This window comes from Amblyomma mixtum, chromosome 5 (assembly GCF_055824585.1).
Source record: "Amblyomma mixtum isolate Tamu chromosome 5, ASM5582458v1, whole genome shotgun sequence".
In the NCBI taxonomy this organism is placed as follows: domain Eukaryota; kingdom Metazoa; phylum Arthropoda; class Arachnida; order Ixodida; family Ixodidae; genus Amblyomma; species Amblyomma mixtum.
This window is the reverse complement of record NC_143016.1, coordinates 38,980,714-38,998,224: the sequence shown is the minus strand read 5'-3', so window position 1 is coordinate 38,998,224 and position 17,511 is coordinate 38,980,714. Positions and strand designations below refer to the sequence as shown.

Genomic DNA, 17,511 nt, shown 5'->3' with positions numbered 1-17,511 from the left:
CAGTGAAATTAAAATACTGTGCGACTTTCTTGTATATTACGCAGGATATTTCTAGGGGATAATCTGTGTCCTCGGAGTATCCAATTCGAAATATCCGGGTTTGGTATATCCGGGCTTGACTGTAAAAAGAAAGTGATTGTAGCTGCAGAAAGCATTGGCATTACGTTGTGCGCTGCTACATGAACTGGGTAGGGTATGTATAAGCTGCAGTTACTGCTGCTGGATGGCTGAAATGGGCCTCTCCAGCTATGCTATGCATTCTGTCACGGACGCTTGGGCCAGCATTCCTGAGGAGCTCGTCGGTTGCGCTTTCAAGAAATGTGGGATGTCGAACGCACTCTACGGTACCAGAGACGAGTCCCTGACAGGGGACTCTCGGTACACTGTACATCTGACGACAACGATCTTTAATAATGCCCTGACTCCGTGGACACCTCCAAAGTGTGTGCTTGCGCCTTTGCATAGGTTGTTTGGCTTTCGTGAGTTCCTGAACAAGACTTCGAGCTGACTGCCTCCTCTTCTGCTCTTTTCATGGCACAAAGTTCTCTAATCAAGCTCATTGGCACGAGAGAGGTAGCAAGCCAGTTCCAGGCAAATGAAGATGCATGCCCCTTAATGACGCCTGGCCCGGAGGTTCCGCTGAGCACGCAGGCATGTGGCGCGTATGCTTAACTGGTCTGCATGGCGTCACCGCTGTGAAGCACGAAATGCAGTTCATATGAATGCTTTCGGTGAGATTTCTCTACTTGCACTAGGTATATGGGGATGAAAACTTCTTTTTCGTTTTTGCTGTCCCTGAAGAACAGCCCGTTTATACATGGGTCCATATTGTGTGCCAGTCTTTGCAGCGTGTTGCTTCTTTTATGCTCTCATACTTGCTTACCCGTGGCTTCCTCGGCAGCAGTGGCAGATGTCTTTTTTTGGCAGTCTTGGTGAGCCTTTGTGCAGGAGGGAGAGCTGTGACACATTAAGCAGCCTCTGGTGTCCTTTGTGCAGGCACAAAGCCCTGGGCACCTTTTTGGTGCTGGCTCCCCTGTGAACCCCCTCCATGCACCATCGCCCTCTTTCCTGGCCCCATCGCCATCTCAAGTGCCCATGCCCAGTCCGGCTACGCAGGGCTACATGGCCTCCTCTCAGTCGCAGGCTGGTGGGTGCTGTTTCTTTGCCATAGAGCACTTGCATACAGTGCAACAAGTGTGGTCGGGCATGTTGATAAGCAGCTTGTCTTATCACTTATGCACTGGTCAGTACCTTGTTACCTTTGTCGCAAATTTACTTACCGTATTTTCCGGTGTATAAGACGCGGTTTTTTTTCAAAAATCTTACTGGTGCGTCCTATACAAGGGTGCGTCTTATATGCGAATTTTCCGTTTTTTTTTGCGAGTTCAGAAATTACTCAGGTTCGTGTTCAAGCTTTTTCCACCGAAAAAATATTACTATCAATAACGCGGTTGTAACATGGTTAATACTTCAATACGGGGACCGCCGTGCGCAACTTTTTTAGGTGAACTTTATCATGAAACGGCGGGGTTGACCACTTCCGGGATCTTAAACACGCGGCCGTTTCGGTGGCCCCAAGCAAAGGTAATGTGAAATGACAAAAGATAGTGACAGTCGCGCTTCTCGCCATTGTCAAGACAAGCCAAGAGAAGCCGGTGTTTTTTTTTAGTCACCCTTTGCAAGTACGTAGTGCGAAGAGAATGCTTCAGACGCGTTGCCTTTTCGATAGCGCATCCGAAGATGAAGACTTTGAAGGTCTTATGTAAAAATAAATTGTTATGGACATAGAGTTCTTTCGCTTTTTTTTTCTTTTGTGCTAAAACGTGGGCTGGTATGGCGTGAGTGTTGCATTTTTCGATCACTTAGCGTTGCTTAAGAACTTCTCACACATACGGTGCATTTTGCAATGGTCACATAAGCATGTTTAATTAAACCTCACTACCCTAACTGGGTAAATGGGGGTGCGCCTTATACACGGGTGCGTCTTATATACCAATTTTTTCAATGACACCCTGCATATATGGCGGGTGCGTCTTATACAAGGGTGCGTCTTGTACACCGGAAAATACGGTAGTTAAAACTGAAAATTAATTGATCTCTTGAACACAGCATGTCGGCATTACTGCACCTTCTGCTGGCCTGTTGATCAACCATATTGTTGGATGGGAAGGAGCTTAAAGGGGATTCGCTATTGCATTGCTGGTAAAACTTTTAGGTTTTCATGCTTTCCACGTTTTTCTGTGTGTAAAGAGAGTGGTGTCTTACTGCAATGCTATAAGAAATTTCACTGCAGCTTGGGCAGGAGACACCTCTGAGCGTAACACGTGATGCAGCATAATGCAGTATCCAATTGCTGTGCTGTGCCATATGACCTAACTGCTGGAAGATGTTGCAATTATGCAGAGGGAAATTGCTAGAGAGAACATGAAAATATGGCAGTTCAGCACCAAATCATTGGTGAAAAAATCGGATATTAAAATTTGGCTTAGTGGTAGGAGAGCATTCATTCTTTTGGAAACTACATGCAAACAAATATTTGAATAATGAAATATAAGTAATAATGTTCAAAATGGCATGTAATAAAATGTTATGCCCATTCTACCAAAAGACACATTAGAAATGTCAAAAATTAGAAGTTTTGAGGGGTTAAAACTCGCTCATGCTCTTTTACTTTCTTTTAAAAGTAGGAAGTTTTGATTTCGGTGAATGGGGAAGCTGGAATGAAAGCCACTAACTGCAGTTAATTATAGGGGGCCTTCTGTACATTTGATCAAGGCAAGACAGAAGGGCAGAGAGCATTTGCAGTGCAGAGGCAGATTTGTGAAAAGACATGAAACATAAACACACGGTTAAATAATGACACTCACTTGGTATTCCTGTGATTTGCAGTTATCCACACTGTAATGAAATTTGCCGGTTGGGCCTTTTGCGGCCCTTTAAGCACTCGCCTTGCTGCAAGTTTGTTCCTATGCTTTGTTGCACAGGAAGCCACCCAGAGGGCGGGTCTCCGTTTCCAACACCAGGGGGCTCAACGGGCAGCATGTCATTATCGTCGCCAGTCCCTGGCACTTGGCCAGGAAGCCCATCTGTGCCACGCCCTTCCCCACGCTTGGCACCATCGCCACATGCACCCCCATCGGTTGGGGGCGCTCCCTTGCACAGCCCTCAGACGGGTGCGCCTCTCGACCACAAGCCACCTTTGCCACCTCAAGGTGAGCCAGACACACTACGTGCGGTCTCATCCATGCTCATACTTCTGATAGGCCATCTTTACACCTTAGAAATGTTTTTAATTCATTATTTTCTGAAGAATTTGATCTGTCTTTCATTGCTTGCTGTACTCTTGTTGCACTCATTTACTTTAAACATGGAAGTAGTAGTTGCTTGTATGTGCACGTTACTTTAGGTGCATCAGTAATGCCAGCAACAAAAAACAAAGTGTCCAAATGGCACCTTTGTATTTGCTTTTGTTCGGTCTATCCAGCCACTGCAGTTTTGCATGATTTGACATGCTTACTAAAGAGTGGGATGTTGCTTGTATTGGAGTTGCTGTGTGTGGGGATAAGACATGCATTTTGCACTTTGCCCTCGCAGGGCTAGGAGCTCCTGGAGGTGCGGCGCGAGTGCTTCCGCAGCGGTCATGGGCAGCTGCCATACCCACCCTGCTGTCGCACAAGGCACTCGACCTGGCCTGCCAGAGCGGGGCAGGCCACGGTGGGCCCATGGGAGGTGGGGCACTGATGGGAGGAGGGGCCCTGGCCCCCCACTGCTCCCCGCTGGAACGCTTCCTGGGCTGTGTCTTCATGCGCAAGAGCCTGCATCGTGTGGTCCAGGGAGATGACAACGTGAGTAGTAGTTGGCGTTCGAAACTCCCAGCTTGGTGCCTAGCCACACTAGGCAGGTGAATGGATCCATCAGCCGTAGGTGGAGGATAGGAGGAGGGGAGTGGAAAGGTGGGTGGAGTTGCAGAGGTATACAAGATGTGGACGGTGCGATTGTTGTTGCTCTATTGAAGCAGTTGCATCGTGCTTTCATTTATCTGTGCTTTATGTGATGACATTCAGAGAAAGATGGAGGAGTCATTCAGGTGAAGTCAGCTCTAAGTGAGGCAGCCAGAGGAAGGGAAAGGAAGGAAAGGCAAATGAAAACGAGGGCCTATTAAAGGGAAAAAAAATGGATAAAGATTTGAAGGAAAATTAACAAAGAAAGGTCTCTAGCAACAGTTATGGAATTCCAGTTGAAAATCCAGGCATCTGCAGCTAGTTTGCAGAAACTGGTGTATAAATGAGTCACTTATGAGCTCTAGCATTTGTGCTTACAGCAAGCAGCCTTACAGTTTTTGAGCAGCTGTGAGCTGTTTGTGGCACTCTGCAGGCTTGCAAACTTGAGACACGCTGTCATGCCAAATGTTGAGACAGTTTTTATTTTAGCAGCAAGAACTTCTGGCATGGATAGAGAACTCTGTACAGCATTGTGTGCTCTGTGTGTCATGAAATGTGTCTGCGTTGTTTGCTTTGCATGTTCCTGCGCTCCCCTTGTGCCTGGCTCATAGCTGGCCTGTTATGCACATTCTTGGCATGTGCTCGTTTTGCCTCATGGCCATGGAGTCGGCTGAGGGAACGCTTGCCACATTTTGTTGTGCAGATGACGATGCTGTCTCCGGCGGAGCCAGGAGTGATCCAGTTCAGGGCAGAGACACTGCAGTGCCGCGTGAGCCTGAACCCCACCACGTTGCAGTCGCTGCACCTCAAGCTCTCCCAGAATGGGCCACCTGACCAGTGGGCCCCCGAAGAACTGCAGCTGCTGGAGCGATACTTTGACACCAAGGTGCTCTGATGGGGGCTGTTTTTCCTTTTCTTCATCTTTTGGCTTCATGCCTACAGGTGCCAACAGCCGCTGGGCTGTTGGACTGGTTTTTTAAAGTTACTCACGGACTGACTCAGGCCTTGACCAAGCTACTGTCCATATTATGTGAACTAAGCACCATCTACCATTGCCCTCTCTGCCTGCACATGAACCTACCCCTTTACTTATTAATAAGGGATCTGCGGTCATTCGATGAATTTACACTGCATTCCAAACAGCAAGGGGGGGGGGGGGGGGGGGGGGGGGGGGGGGGGGCAGGCAGTTGGGAGACTATGTTAGCGTTCAGGAAAACTGTCTGCTGTTTCTCGAGCCTTACCTGAGGTTTCTTGTCTGGAATACATCTTTGTTTCATGCAGCATGTAATACAGTCAACAACTCTGTCATTCACCACTGGCAATAGCCAGCTGTTGGAAACTTGTGAAAGAGCTGAACCTCAGCTGTTAGGCTACTTGGGTTTTAGTGGGAGGGCAGAGTAGCACTTGAGTTTGGGAATTGCTTCTTGGAGCTTGCGGAGCTGCAGTAGAAACCTACTGTAGCAAACTCGGATGCAGTTGAACTCTGATATAGCAAAGTGAAACTGCAGTCCCATTTCATCTTCCTGTCCACTTTTTTTCGTTTGTAGTAAAGGTTTTTTTTTCAAATAAACAGCTATAATAAAAAGTGCCTGGCCATGGTGACATACCGTATGAACGCGTGTAAGGGCTGCACTTTTTTTTTGCAGATTTGAGGGCCAATTTTTGGAGTGCGGCCCATACATGTGATGTGCGTTTTTTTTTTTTTTGATAAGTAAAAACTCGCCAATCAGGAAATGAGCAGCATTTATTCTTTGTTCAATCGTCACTCGTGGAGTCCAGACTGCGAGCTGATGCTGTGCTCTGGTGCGTGCTCATCCCTCAAGAAGTCACGCATTATGTCCATTGTCAGCACGTAGCTGTTGTTCCGCTCTTCCATCACATGGCAGAACAGCTCTTCTTCCAGTTCAGGAAACTTGTACGACTTGCTTCGAAAAGTGCGCTTTTTGCAGCTAGTGTTCCTCAATGCATTCTTTTGATTGCACACCATCGTCAGACACTCTTCTCGTTGGCGGCGAATTTCCTGCCTGCCGCACGCTTGCGGTGTTCGAGAGCAAACTCCCAGCCGTGTAGCTATTAGGGTGCTTACCCATCGTGCTAAAATTGCAACACTTGGCGGCAACACACGAAAGCCACAACTACAGTGAACTACCACGCTATTAAAACTCCTGTGCTTTGACAGCCACAAAAAGCTGGAGATGGTGATGACACATGTCCTCGGGTGCCATCTGTGAGTGGCACCTGAAAGCTCCTGCGCGCTGTTGCTCACTGCCAAAGCTGATCACGGAGGCCATGGCGTGTCCATTTGAAGGCTATTCCCGCGTGGGTCATGGAAAGTTTGGGTGTGGCCCTAGCATGGATTTTTAAACAAGAAATATTTCCTTTGGGAAAACAGGGTGCGGCCCTTACACGGGTGCGGCCCTTGCACAGGTGCGGCCCTTACATGCGTTCATATGGTACTTCCTGCAGCATGGTGGTATCACTGCTCGTGCGAAGTCTAGGATAGCGAAGCCAACATTTGGAGGCAAATGAATTCCGAAGGCGAAAAAATGGCGCTTTTTGAGATGGCTTCACCACCAAGGTAGAGAGCTGCAAAGAGAAGCTAACATTTTGAAGACCTTGGGGTTGTGAGGCAAAGCACATGGCATGCTTGGAAAAAAAAAAAGTAAAGCTGGCTATCAACCTGGAAGTAAGGCGGCATGGGTCGCTGAGAAAGGTAAGCCAGTAAAAGTGCATTGAAAAGTAGGGAAGGGAAGAGAAGGCTGAATGTTCGCAGCACAACGGCGTGGAGCACGGGGAAAAGGTGGCAAGCAGTGGAGTTGCGGCAGCACAGAGTGGTTCTGCTGCGCTTGTTAGTGTCATGCACGTTTCTTGACTGCTGCCTCTTTAGTTATGCTGAGCTATGGAAGATGCCGTCAAGCTCCTGCAAAGGTTTGGTTTTCACATGGAATCAAACCCGCATTATGTTTGTGGCAGTGTTATATTTGCGCAAATGTGGTACTTCCACATACTCGTGGCAGCGTTGTATTTGTGCAGGTGCGGTACTTCCATAAGATGTAAATGAAAACGTGATAACATAAAATGTGATAAATGAAAATAAATATCACATAAAAGGACGATAAGAGCAGGATTTAAGATAATTCTGAGTGTTCTTTTTATAAACCAACACTGTGTGCTTAGTAAGCAACCAATTAATTACGAGAGAGCAAACTCAGAGCCATGCCATTACCACCAAATGATATCAAAAATATTTTTGCTGGTCTGAGGTACTTTACTTAGAGGGGTTCTGCTGTATTTGCTTCTTTTCACATCAGAACTTGCTCTTCTTGGACGTGTTTCCACTGCACCTTCTTGTGAGGCACTGGAATATTGTTCTGAATTGCATTGATGAAGGAAAGAGCTTTTTCATGTGACTTGTGCACAGAAGACCTAAATGCTGTGTCCTCTACTTCCTTTCTTGGTCAAAGGTGGCGAGCTTCCCATACAAGCCCAATGCTTTCATGTCATTCACAAGACTGCTTAATGCACCACTGAACATTCTCAAGGACTTTGTTCAGCTGATGAGGTTGGAGCTGGTGAGTAGCCGTCTCCCTGGAGAGCTAGCTCTGCTTCCGCATAGTAGCGCACTCTGTTGGAATGGACTGTGCATGGGTAAATTTGTGCAGAACATTGCTGCCAGTGCAGTGCAGTCGTCCACAGACCTGTCTAGAGTGCTCAAACTCCATGTCCTACAATGCTCCGCAGCACGCATAGCGACGTCTAGCAGCAAACGAACGGAGTTCAAGCTCTCTGGACAGGTCTAGGGATGACTGTACATTCAGTAGAACACCGATGATATGTTTTTCACAGGACCGAGAAAAAAAAACTTACCAGCCGGGACACATAGCAGCCGGGAAGTGTACACGAAAAAAATATGCATAAAGATCTTGAAGTCATAAGACTACTGATAACATAACTGCTTTTAGTGTGGGACTGGATATGATGCGGCTTTTGCTGTCCATCGGTCTGCCTCCCATTGGTCTCAGTGTAAATTCGTGGTGCTTAATATGCTGTCGCATGAAATGAATACCGGTTATAGTGCGGTTTTGAAATATGCTTGGTGACCATGCAGAACAGCAAATGCGTTCCCTTGCGCGGCACCAAGGGCTTCCGTGGCACGCTGCTGCTTACTCCGCAAAACAGATGCAACAAAAAGTTACGCAGCGATCGATGATCAATCTGACAGAAATGCGGCAGAGTGAATTGTTTTCTTGTATGCTGACACTCTGCTGCTTAGGTTACACTTTTTCGCCAGTGAAAGGCACTGCTTCAAGCATGTTGCCATCCGTAATCACCCAACTGGTTGCGCTGCCGACTCTTGAAGGAATGCAAATCATCACAGTAACTGTACCACGCATCTGTCTAGCCCTCACCCCACTCCTCCATGAAATTGCTTCTATCGCACTTTTCCATGGGCGGTCGCACTATGTGCAGTATGCTAAAACTTATCTAAGCGTTCGTTCGACTCAGTGGGTTGCTTTTAATTAAATGATAAATAAAGCGTCTTTGGAAGGAAGCTACCCATCTGGCATGTGTTGTGACCTGAAAAAACAAAGTTTTTGTTATAGTGTGATGCCACTTATAGAGTGGTTTTTTGCAGTCCCCGCGGCATGCGTTATAAGCGATCTACACGGTATTTGCAACTTAGCATGCGGGAACGCTCTCTCAGCGGGGTATTGCAGTCTGTAATGCAGTGCTTTCTACGGGAGCTGGCCCACGAAAATGTAGCAGCTGGGAAAACAAAGCACTTGGCAATGCAACAGCAGTGTTCTACTGAAGTGTTGTCGTGAAATTGCATGTTCCCATCTCGTCTTGTAAAGCCCGAGTCACACTGCGGAAACACAACAACGACATGAACCAAACATGTTCGCAAACGAGCCGTCAACAAGTTGGCCAACCAACTCGTTCCACAACTTCTTGTCACACTGCACGAACGGCAGGGAAACGAGACAGGTTGCTGGGATGTTCCCTCGGTATGACAGCTTCCGGGAACCGGAACAACAAACAAACAGCGTTCGTGGACCCGGTTGGCGCTGTTCGCCGGCCGGGCGAATTTCCTGGCGACACCGCACGAACCAAACCAAGCACTTTGCGGTGATTCACTGCTTTTGTGCCTTTCGTGCTTGGAAACATCGTTTTCAAAGTGCAAACATGAGCATTTTTTTCAGGTAAGGTCGTGGTTTTTTTTCGTCGCAATGGTATCTGCCGCGTACGGCGTCTTGCAGGCGGGCGCATGCAGACAGACGCGGAGGCTGCCGCGGCCACCACCGGCTGGCGGATGCCACCGCAGTGGAGAAGCACATTTCCTACGTTCCCCGTCGCATTCTTGTGAGCAGTGACGAATGCGGCTTTGTAGGGAGCCTAAAGGAATGTCTTGTGCTGTGTGTAGAGCCTACCGCGGCCGCGAGCACTAGTAGTTTCTTGACGGGGTTGTGCGCGAGATAGGACCACTCGAGCAGCAGCCACGACAGCAGACGAGTGTGCCAGTTGCTCCCGCAAACATGCTGCCGTCGTTCTCCAGCCGCCAGGAAAGTGACTTGATCAGGATGGTTGAAGAGAGGCGTTTTCCATGGGATATAACAGACCCAAAATATCAACGGTGTGATCTGAAGGAATCTGTGTTTCAAGAGATCGCTAGTTTGGACTGTATTTCACAGGTGAGCGCGAGTTACCAGTTGCCTGTCCTGCTATTTTTGAACTTGAGATGAAGAAGAAAGCAGTGCTGCATTTTTTTCTTTGAGATAGCAATCAGAATAACTTTACTGGGTTCCGATTTGATTGCAAGAATGATGCGTACAATTATATCTTTTTTTTTAGTACTCTCAGAGCGTGGAACAAACTCGATGAATCTGCCGAGATTGTGGCGTGATTTGTAGTGACCGGCCGGGTTGATAATGCATTGTGGAACAGCAGCGCAAAACACAAAATGCGTAGAAGTAGACACAGGTCACAGAAAGTAGACGCATGTAGTCTGTGTTTAATTCTTTCGCATGAAGTTTTCGAAAACGCCTTTCTCAGGTGCCCTTCTCAGCCAGTCGATCATCCAGTGCGGTTTCTCTGCGGTGGCGGCTGGTCGCCCGAGTCAGAATCGAGCAAGGCTGCACCTCAGCCGCCGCGCACAGTCATAGTTCATCCGATATTCTGCAAAACCGCCAGTAGCTACGGCAGCGCAAGGTGTCTCCAGTTTCCGCGGTTGTGCACACGCACGGAGGAGAGCGCGCGAGCAAAGCCAGAGAAGCGCCGGGGAACGTGATTGAAGTGGTTTTTCTGGTGTGACAGGGTGTTTCTGAACAAGTGGCGCACATGTGGCCAACACAGCCTGGCGGGAGACAGCGACATGTTTACCGACTGTTCGTGTTGACGCGGTGTGACAGGATCGCCAACCCGACGAAAACACTGTTTTGTCGGACGGGTTGGTGGACTGTTTCCGCAGTGTGACTCGGCCTTAAAAGTGTTCTTCAAAACAACCGTAGTAAGTTGTTACTTTATAAGTGTAAAAGATTCCATTGTTGATGCCCTTGCAGGCCCCAGACCGGAACATGAAGTGGAGTATGCAGCTGTGCCTGACCATTCCGCCTGCCGCGCCACCCATTGCGCCCTCTGGAATGAGCTCAATCGTCATGATCAAGAACAAGATGCTGTTCTTCGTAAGTGTACTGCTGTTCCTCAGCATCTGTGTCGTGTAGCTTCAGCTGTTTATTCTGGAAGCATGTAATATGCATCAATTGGCCAAGCATTCACATTAACGGTGGGAGCCACGAGTGCTTTCACAGCGGCCTGTATGCACCTAGCTGTGTTGCTGTCTGCTGGGTGTAGAGAAATTCTTGTCCTAGGCTGTGTGCAATCTGACGGAGGTTGCTGTCACTGCTTAACTCTTTCTTTGCCACACCACGATGCATTGATCACTGGCGATCAACGGATTCGAAGCGCGATTTCAGTGCTACTTGGGCCTCCAAGGACTCACTGTGCCATCAAGTGGGTTGTTTAGGCACTCTACTTTTGTTTCTTATTTAGTTTGTATTTTTCTCGCTAGGCTGCAATTTTTGAAATGCCCTTGAAGTTGAGGTTCCGGCGTAGTGCGCTTACAGCACAGTGTCAGCCACGGGGATGGTGCACGCTCAGGAAAAATCCCGCTTTGCGCGATTCTGCTGCTGCACCCTCAGCAGATTTTTTCAGTGCATCAAGCAGCTGTGACTATGACAAAGGTATTGCACCGTCGGAAGAAACTGCGCAACCTCAGCGTAAAATTTGTGCACCTGTCCACACTTTACTTCACATTTACCAACAGTGCCACACACACAGTGGCGAGAAAATCCAGTAGCCATGCAGTCGGCACCCGTTTGCGCCTCCTGTACCCATAGATAGTGCTCCAAATCTAGACATGGTCGATTATTGTAGCTTTTCAGCAGCTCACGTTAATTGTCATGGACCTGATGTAGTGAAAACAGCAATAGCTTTCGTCCTGGCGTCTGATGTTTTACGCGTCACCACTCTATTGTGAGGAAGCCACGCAAGCTGATGTTTGACTGGCCACCTCTGCGTGTTGCCATGCTTTGCTGCTTGGCATTTGCTGCTTGGTTTTGTGTGGCGTGCGCAACCGCCACGAGCTGCTTCAAAGCAGTACTCAAGCTATGCAAAAGGTCTCTCCCAGTTTCCGTTCTTTCGCTGATTAAATTTTGATTCTCCTCTTTAAGTTTGTGATGGAATTTTAGATTGTGAATTTCGCCAGTACTGAACCATTTTATAATTTTTTTACCTATTTTCTATAACGAGGCTTCACTGTAATACCTTTTTTTTAATTTTCATGCAAGTAGGTTATCAGCAATGGTACAGTGGATACACATTTGTGTTTCTGCAATTTTTTTCGGCTTCTTCACGAAGTTTTTTGGCTCAATCTGGTAATATCAAAAAGTACATTTATCGAGCTATATTTTGATACATTACATTTTAATTTGAAAATTTTTCTCTCGGAGTGATAAATTTATGTCAAGGACACTCCGTAAACACCTTTTCTTTCATGAAGTGTCGGAAAAAAATTTCTAGCTGAAAAAGGTTTGAGTTATAAATTGGCTAGTCTGTAAAAAAAAATCTGAAACATTTTGTATGTTCTTTAATGTTTTTAATATCTTTTCTTAAAGAGATATTATCTTGTAACAATATTTTTTTCTTAACTTTCAACTTTTTGTGTGCTTGGCAATATTTTTTTTTTTGCAATATTCACACCAAGTATTTGTGCTGAAGTAAGTATCTTAAGAAAACCCATTCTGTTACCATCATTTTCGTGCATATAGCATTATTTTACACTTCACACATTTTGCAGGAATATATTATGCCTGAGGCCTATCAAGAACAGTCCTTTTTCTCGAGTAACTTTGAATACTTCTGACCAGTAGCACAACAAGACAAGGGACCGGGGAATGAGTAGACACACACAGCGCTAAACATGGTAGCAAAATAGTTAAAGGAAATTAAGGAACTTTTAATTACTATGTGGACTGCCTTTGGCAGTGACTGATACTTTACTTTTACCCACTTTGAAATCTGAATAAAGATTTCATATTCTTTAGCAGTGAGTGTGTTTAAATTTCGAAATGAAGATCAGCCACACGGGGCCGTTGTGGGATGTGTGTTTATGCCGCTTTTCCTCGCAGTGGTAGAGTTCCAGCGGGCCCAGTGACACGTTGAAATACGCGGCGCCTATACTATTATGCTTGTGCAGTTGCAGCTGAGCCGGTTGGTGCCGGGTGAACCATCACACATAGCGGTTCCCGTGGTGTACGACTTGAGCGCCAATGTGATGCAAGTGGCCGACAAGCGGCTGGAGGCCCCTGGGGCACAGCCCAATGCACCTGTCACCATCATCAATGCTATGCTGCGCCGCTTCGCCGAGTTTGCACCGCCCAATGGTGAGCTGCTCAACCCATGCTGCTCCCCCCCCCCCCCCCCCCCCTACCGCTTTTTAGAGTTCTTTTATCATGCCAGTTTTGAAAAGCCAAGCATCTGCTGCGCCTGATTTCCGGACGCAAGATGGAGGCGGAGGTGCCAACAGGGAAGGTTTAGCATCAGCTATGGGCAGTGCCAACTTCTGTACAATTGGGAGCTAAATAATTTTGTTTGTTTTGTCGCACTGCATTTCGCAGACCTTGAAATCAATCACTCTTCCACAGTTTTGAAATGTAAACACCGTGGCTAGTTTCTAAACTAAGTGGGATTAAACAGCTCTGCCTCGTTTTCTCTTACTGTTGTAGCAGGCTCATGTATACGCTGTAGCCACAGCAAAACCTCATTAATTCGACCCCCCTTAGTTCAGAAATTCGGATAATTCGAACTGCCGCTGGAGTCCTGCCAAACTTTCATATAGGTCTATGGTGTCAGAAGCTAGTTTATTTGGACGTTCCAGTGCTGGGATTGGTTAATTCAGATGGGCTCTTGAAGCGGTGCAATGTCGAGGTATGACAAGCACTGCAAACGATTGTCCAGATATTCATTGCTTGGCCAGTACTGCATATTACATTCTTTCCCGTGCCCCTCTCATGCGCATGCAACGGCAGGCATGTTGACGTTCCGCAAGCCACCATCCATGGGCCAAGTCCAGCTGCATAGTTTCATTTCGGGAGCTTTGTTGCCAGCCACCCAGTCAGCAGAGCCTATTGTTGCATGCCATTTGGAACAATGATTGTCTTCTCGCTGTTTTTTTTTAGTGCGTTAGCACTTAGGCCTGCATTCAGCATTTTCACTGACCTTCCTCTGATGCCTGCTTCACTTGGAAGCAGCCTAGGTGGGCCACCTTGGTCACGTGACCGTGTGGCATCATCGCAACCTGCCCACGGTTGCAGGTGGCAGTTCAGTCAATGATCGGTTGTATAATAGGTTGCTTGAGGAGAGCAACCTGGGTCTGGCAGCATCTTCCATTCTAGTAGGGCAGTGGCACATTGCTTAGCCGCTGCACCACTGTGCCAGGAGTGGCATGAGGACTCCCAGTGCTCTATGAATGATAAGTAGAGAATGACCAATTCTGCATATAATGGGCACGAACCCATTAACGCTATCACATCACACCCTTAAGGCGGAGCTTAAGTACTTCCTCCAGTTTTAGTGCACTAGGGCCTTTCGACGCTCTCTGTCTGAGGCCTGCTTGACCTTTTGAAACCGAGCCTCAAACCAAAACCGAAATTGAAGGGGAAACTGAAGTGCTAGCACGCCTAATTCACATTTGGCCTAGCCACTCTGTCGTCCGTCATTTTTAATGCGCTAACGCTTATAGTGGCCATTCCCCGCATCTCTCTCAAGCCGGTTTTGTGGCAGGCAGCACCTGCCATCGAAGGGCACTGGCGGATCGCATGACTGCTGCACCGCAGTGCCAGGAGTACTAGGAAGACTCTGAGGGATCTATGAATGTAGAGAATGACCACTCCGCATATATGGACATTAACCTATTATTTCTTTACAAACAACTTCAATCTGTGAACACTGGATCTGAACAGTGGAACCGAAGGGAAAGCCGAGCTGCTAGCGCACATAATTCGCGCCTAACTGCGCAAATTGATCATCATTTTTTTGTTTGTTTTGTTTTTCGAAGGTGTCTTGGCGCTCCAGCGCCGATGAGTGCCTTCCCTGTGGTCCATGTGGTATTTCTGTTCTGCAGAGTTTTGAAAAAACTGTTCTCGTCACATGCTGTTTGCCTCACGTGCAGCACCATATGTGGGGGAGCTCCAGTGCTACCACATCACACACTAAAAGAAGCTGCAGGGACCATTACCGTTTTGGAGCAGTTCTGCTTCTGACACTCCTAATAGTGTGCACAAATTAAAGCGTTTGACTAAACCCATAAACCATAAACCTGGACTGTGAAAAATCGCTGCTGTCACACAGTTTTAATTTTAAAAGGAAATGATAATTTTGCAGGTTTTCACGTTATTGCACTGCACCAGAGAGAGGAGTGTCATCTTTTGCATACAGTGGATTTAGACTTCTTGGGAGCAGAGTTTTTTGTTTGAATTATCAGAAATGCGTCTTAATATGATTCAAGACGAAACGTTATTGGCTTTGTAAATATCTATATATACAAATAATATCCTGGAAGCTTTCCTGTATGTCAGGGGTTCTCAATCTTTTTAGCGTCATGGTACCCCGGCAAGTTTCAAGGGGTCCTCGGGAACTCCACATATCTTGTCTTCCATCCCTTCCTGCCGGACACGCATACAAAAAGGAGCTGGCAGATACATAGCACCTCAAGAAATGCTCAAATTTGCCTGTACACTGAAAACTCTGCAGCGAATAATTGCACTGTGATTACCCTGACAAAAAACGTCTCCACTCTCTCTTTTCAGAATGCTGCATTTTCCCATCAATACGAGAAATTCTCACCAGTCTCACCATTCCACCACAGTGAAGCATTCATCCTGCAGGGCTCAGTCGCATGAAGAAAGGAGATGCAAGTGTAGTGCACATGCAAGGCGGGGTGGGGGGAAATCTAACATCGTATTAAATCTCATGTTTTCAGTTCACACTTTTAACAAAAAAGAATGTACCGCATTGGTCTTGTTTTGTGCATTTGCTGGAGAATTGCAGGGAGGTCTTTTTATTTGTTGTTAGTAGAATCTCGATCATGCGAATCTCACTGGATCATGAAAAATATACTTATCACCCAAAATTTATATAGTCCAGAATGAATGAAATTCGTGTTTAGAATTTAAGCACATCCGTTTCCGGTTTACTAAGTTTACTTACGGCCGCGCACGACCACTGACTCATGATGTCGGCGCTGTGCTGGTCGCGTGCCTCCTCTCACTACTCGCGGTGCGCACCGTGCGACTGATGATGCCGGTATCAGCGATGTACTACAGGGGCGATGGAAAGAAATGCAAACAGAGCGAAGCCTAGGCACTTCGCTGTTCATTTCTTTTCATCATGCTTTTACTTCGGTGTTAGCAAAAGGCACTACATTTGTCCATGATGCATTCTAAAACGATTCTGATGTCTTTTTCTTACCACTCAGGTAAAAGTGCGATGAAAAAAAATTCGAACAGCAGAGGGCATAGGCGCTGTGTTCTTCGCGTTTCTTTCCATCACGATAGTATGTGTACTCGAGGGTGCGGTCATGAATCGCGCTTTTGTGTTATCCGTAGTGGGGTGAGGGGCTGTTCGTAGCATCCTAATTTCTGCTCATTGTACACAATGCACTCTAGCCAGGGCATCTTATGAATATGTATCAGCCAGGATCATATCATCGAGATTCTAGTGCCACTTGGCATTGCCTGCGTTAGCTCCAGTGTTCATGTTCCTGGAAGCTACTAAGCACCTTGTGAGACAGGAATGGATCATACCTTTATTTGGAAATGTCCGATAACAGAATGGGAAGGTAGCGAAGACGGATTCACACGACGAACCGAATTGGATATCTCGAGTACGAACCGTGCATCACGTGGCTTGATGTCATTAGTGTTCGCGGACGATGTGGACAAAAAAAGGATGACGCATTCTCACTTTGGGTTCTGCTGTTTTTCATCTGTTGTGTGAACGCTTTTAGCACGTAGACGGTCCTCTGACTTGACATGACGTCACAGATTCAGCCGCAACTTCATTCGTCGTGTGAACCCACTGAAGTGATATCAGTGAAAGCAAGGAGGTACAGTGGACCCTCATTAATTATGAACGGCCGAATTCGAACATCCGGCTAATGCTTTAGACCAGTCAGCATCAAGTATGTCATAATTCTCTCCTTAATTTGAATTCCACATAATTAAAAAAAAGTTGTGCTTTTTGAGTTTGAATTGTCCAGAGTCAGCTTTGCAATCTCCCACCCACCCCAATTCTGTCCAGTGTTGTGACGGTTAAGTAGCCTGTTTGCCAGTTGAAGTGTGCTTGAATGTTGAGCGAGGGCTTCAAAGGAGAAGTGGGAATAATATTGGCGGTGACCTGCGGATGTACCATATTTACTCGCGTAATTTGTGCTCCCCCAACTTTTGACCAAGATTTTTGCAAAAAAAAAAATATATATTTTACTCGCTTATTTTGCGCTGCCTGCTGCGTAAGCATACCAGCATGCATATGGGTGCGCCCAAGGCAGGCTTGGGAAGACCGGCGCGGCTGCGTCGCTGCGTGCGGCTGTGAAAGGTGAGTGAGTGGTGTCAAACAAAGTTGAGAATTTGTCCGTAAATTGCTTCAGGGAAGAAAAATTGCTGGCGGTATAGCATTGCTAAGCGCGAAATATTGTGCGAAAGCAATTTTTTGCAAATGGGCACCACCGCCACAAGCCTGAAAGTGCGATTGAGCTGTCCGCTGATTCATGGAGCTAGTTATGCGCCTTTCCTTTCCTCAAAAATCGACAGAGGCTACAACGTTTTCAATGCCATCGCCAATGAATCCATAGAATGCTGGTGGCCTATATTGCTCTAGTGCCGCGTTTCTGCTAAAACATTGTCAATGCAAATGCAGCTAGTGCGCATCTCTGTCACTACTGCCACGTAGCTCAAAGCACGATTGAGGTTTCCACTGACCCAGGGTGCCAGTTATGTGCATTTCCTTTCCTTTC

General features: G+C 46.9%; 1 protein-coding gene across 1 annotated transcript in view; it reads left to right on the top strand.

The window, feature by feature from the left end:
- MED14 (mediator complex subunit 14) overlaps positions 1–15,512 on the top strand; it is a 74,698-nt gene extending 59,186 nt beyond the window's left edge. Inside the window, exons 29-36 of the mRNA XM_089544083.1 lie at positions 997–1,147; positions 2,985–3,212; positions 3,595–3,845; positions 4,645–4,827; positions 7,406–7,513; positions 10,502–10,624; positions 12,697–12,883; positions 15,308–15,512. Coding sequence (XP_089400209.1) covers positions 997–1,147; positions 2,985–3,212; positions 3,595–3,845; positions 4,645–4,827; positions 7,406–7,513; positions 10,502–10,624; positions 12,697–12,883; positions 15,308–15,369 — 1,293 coding nt within the window. The 3' untranslated portion in view covers positions 15,370–15,512. The remainder of the gene's footprint in view (positions 1–996; positions 1,148–2,984; positions 3,213–3,594; positions 3,846–4,644; positions 4,828–7,405; positions 7,514–10,501; positions 10,625–12,696; positions 12,884–15,307) is intronic.
- Positions 15,513–17,511: the final 1,999 nt, after the last annotated feature.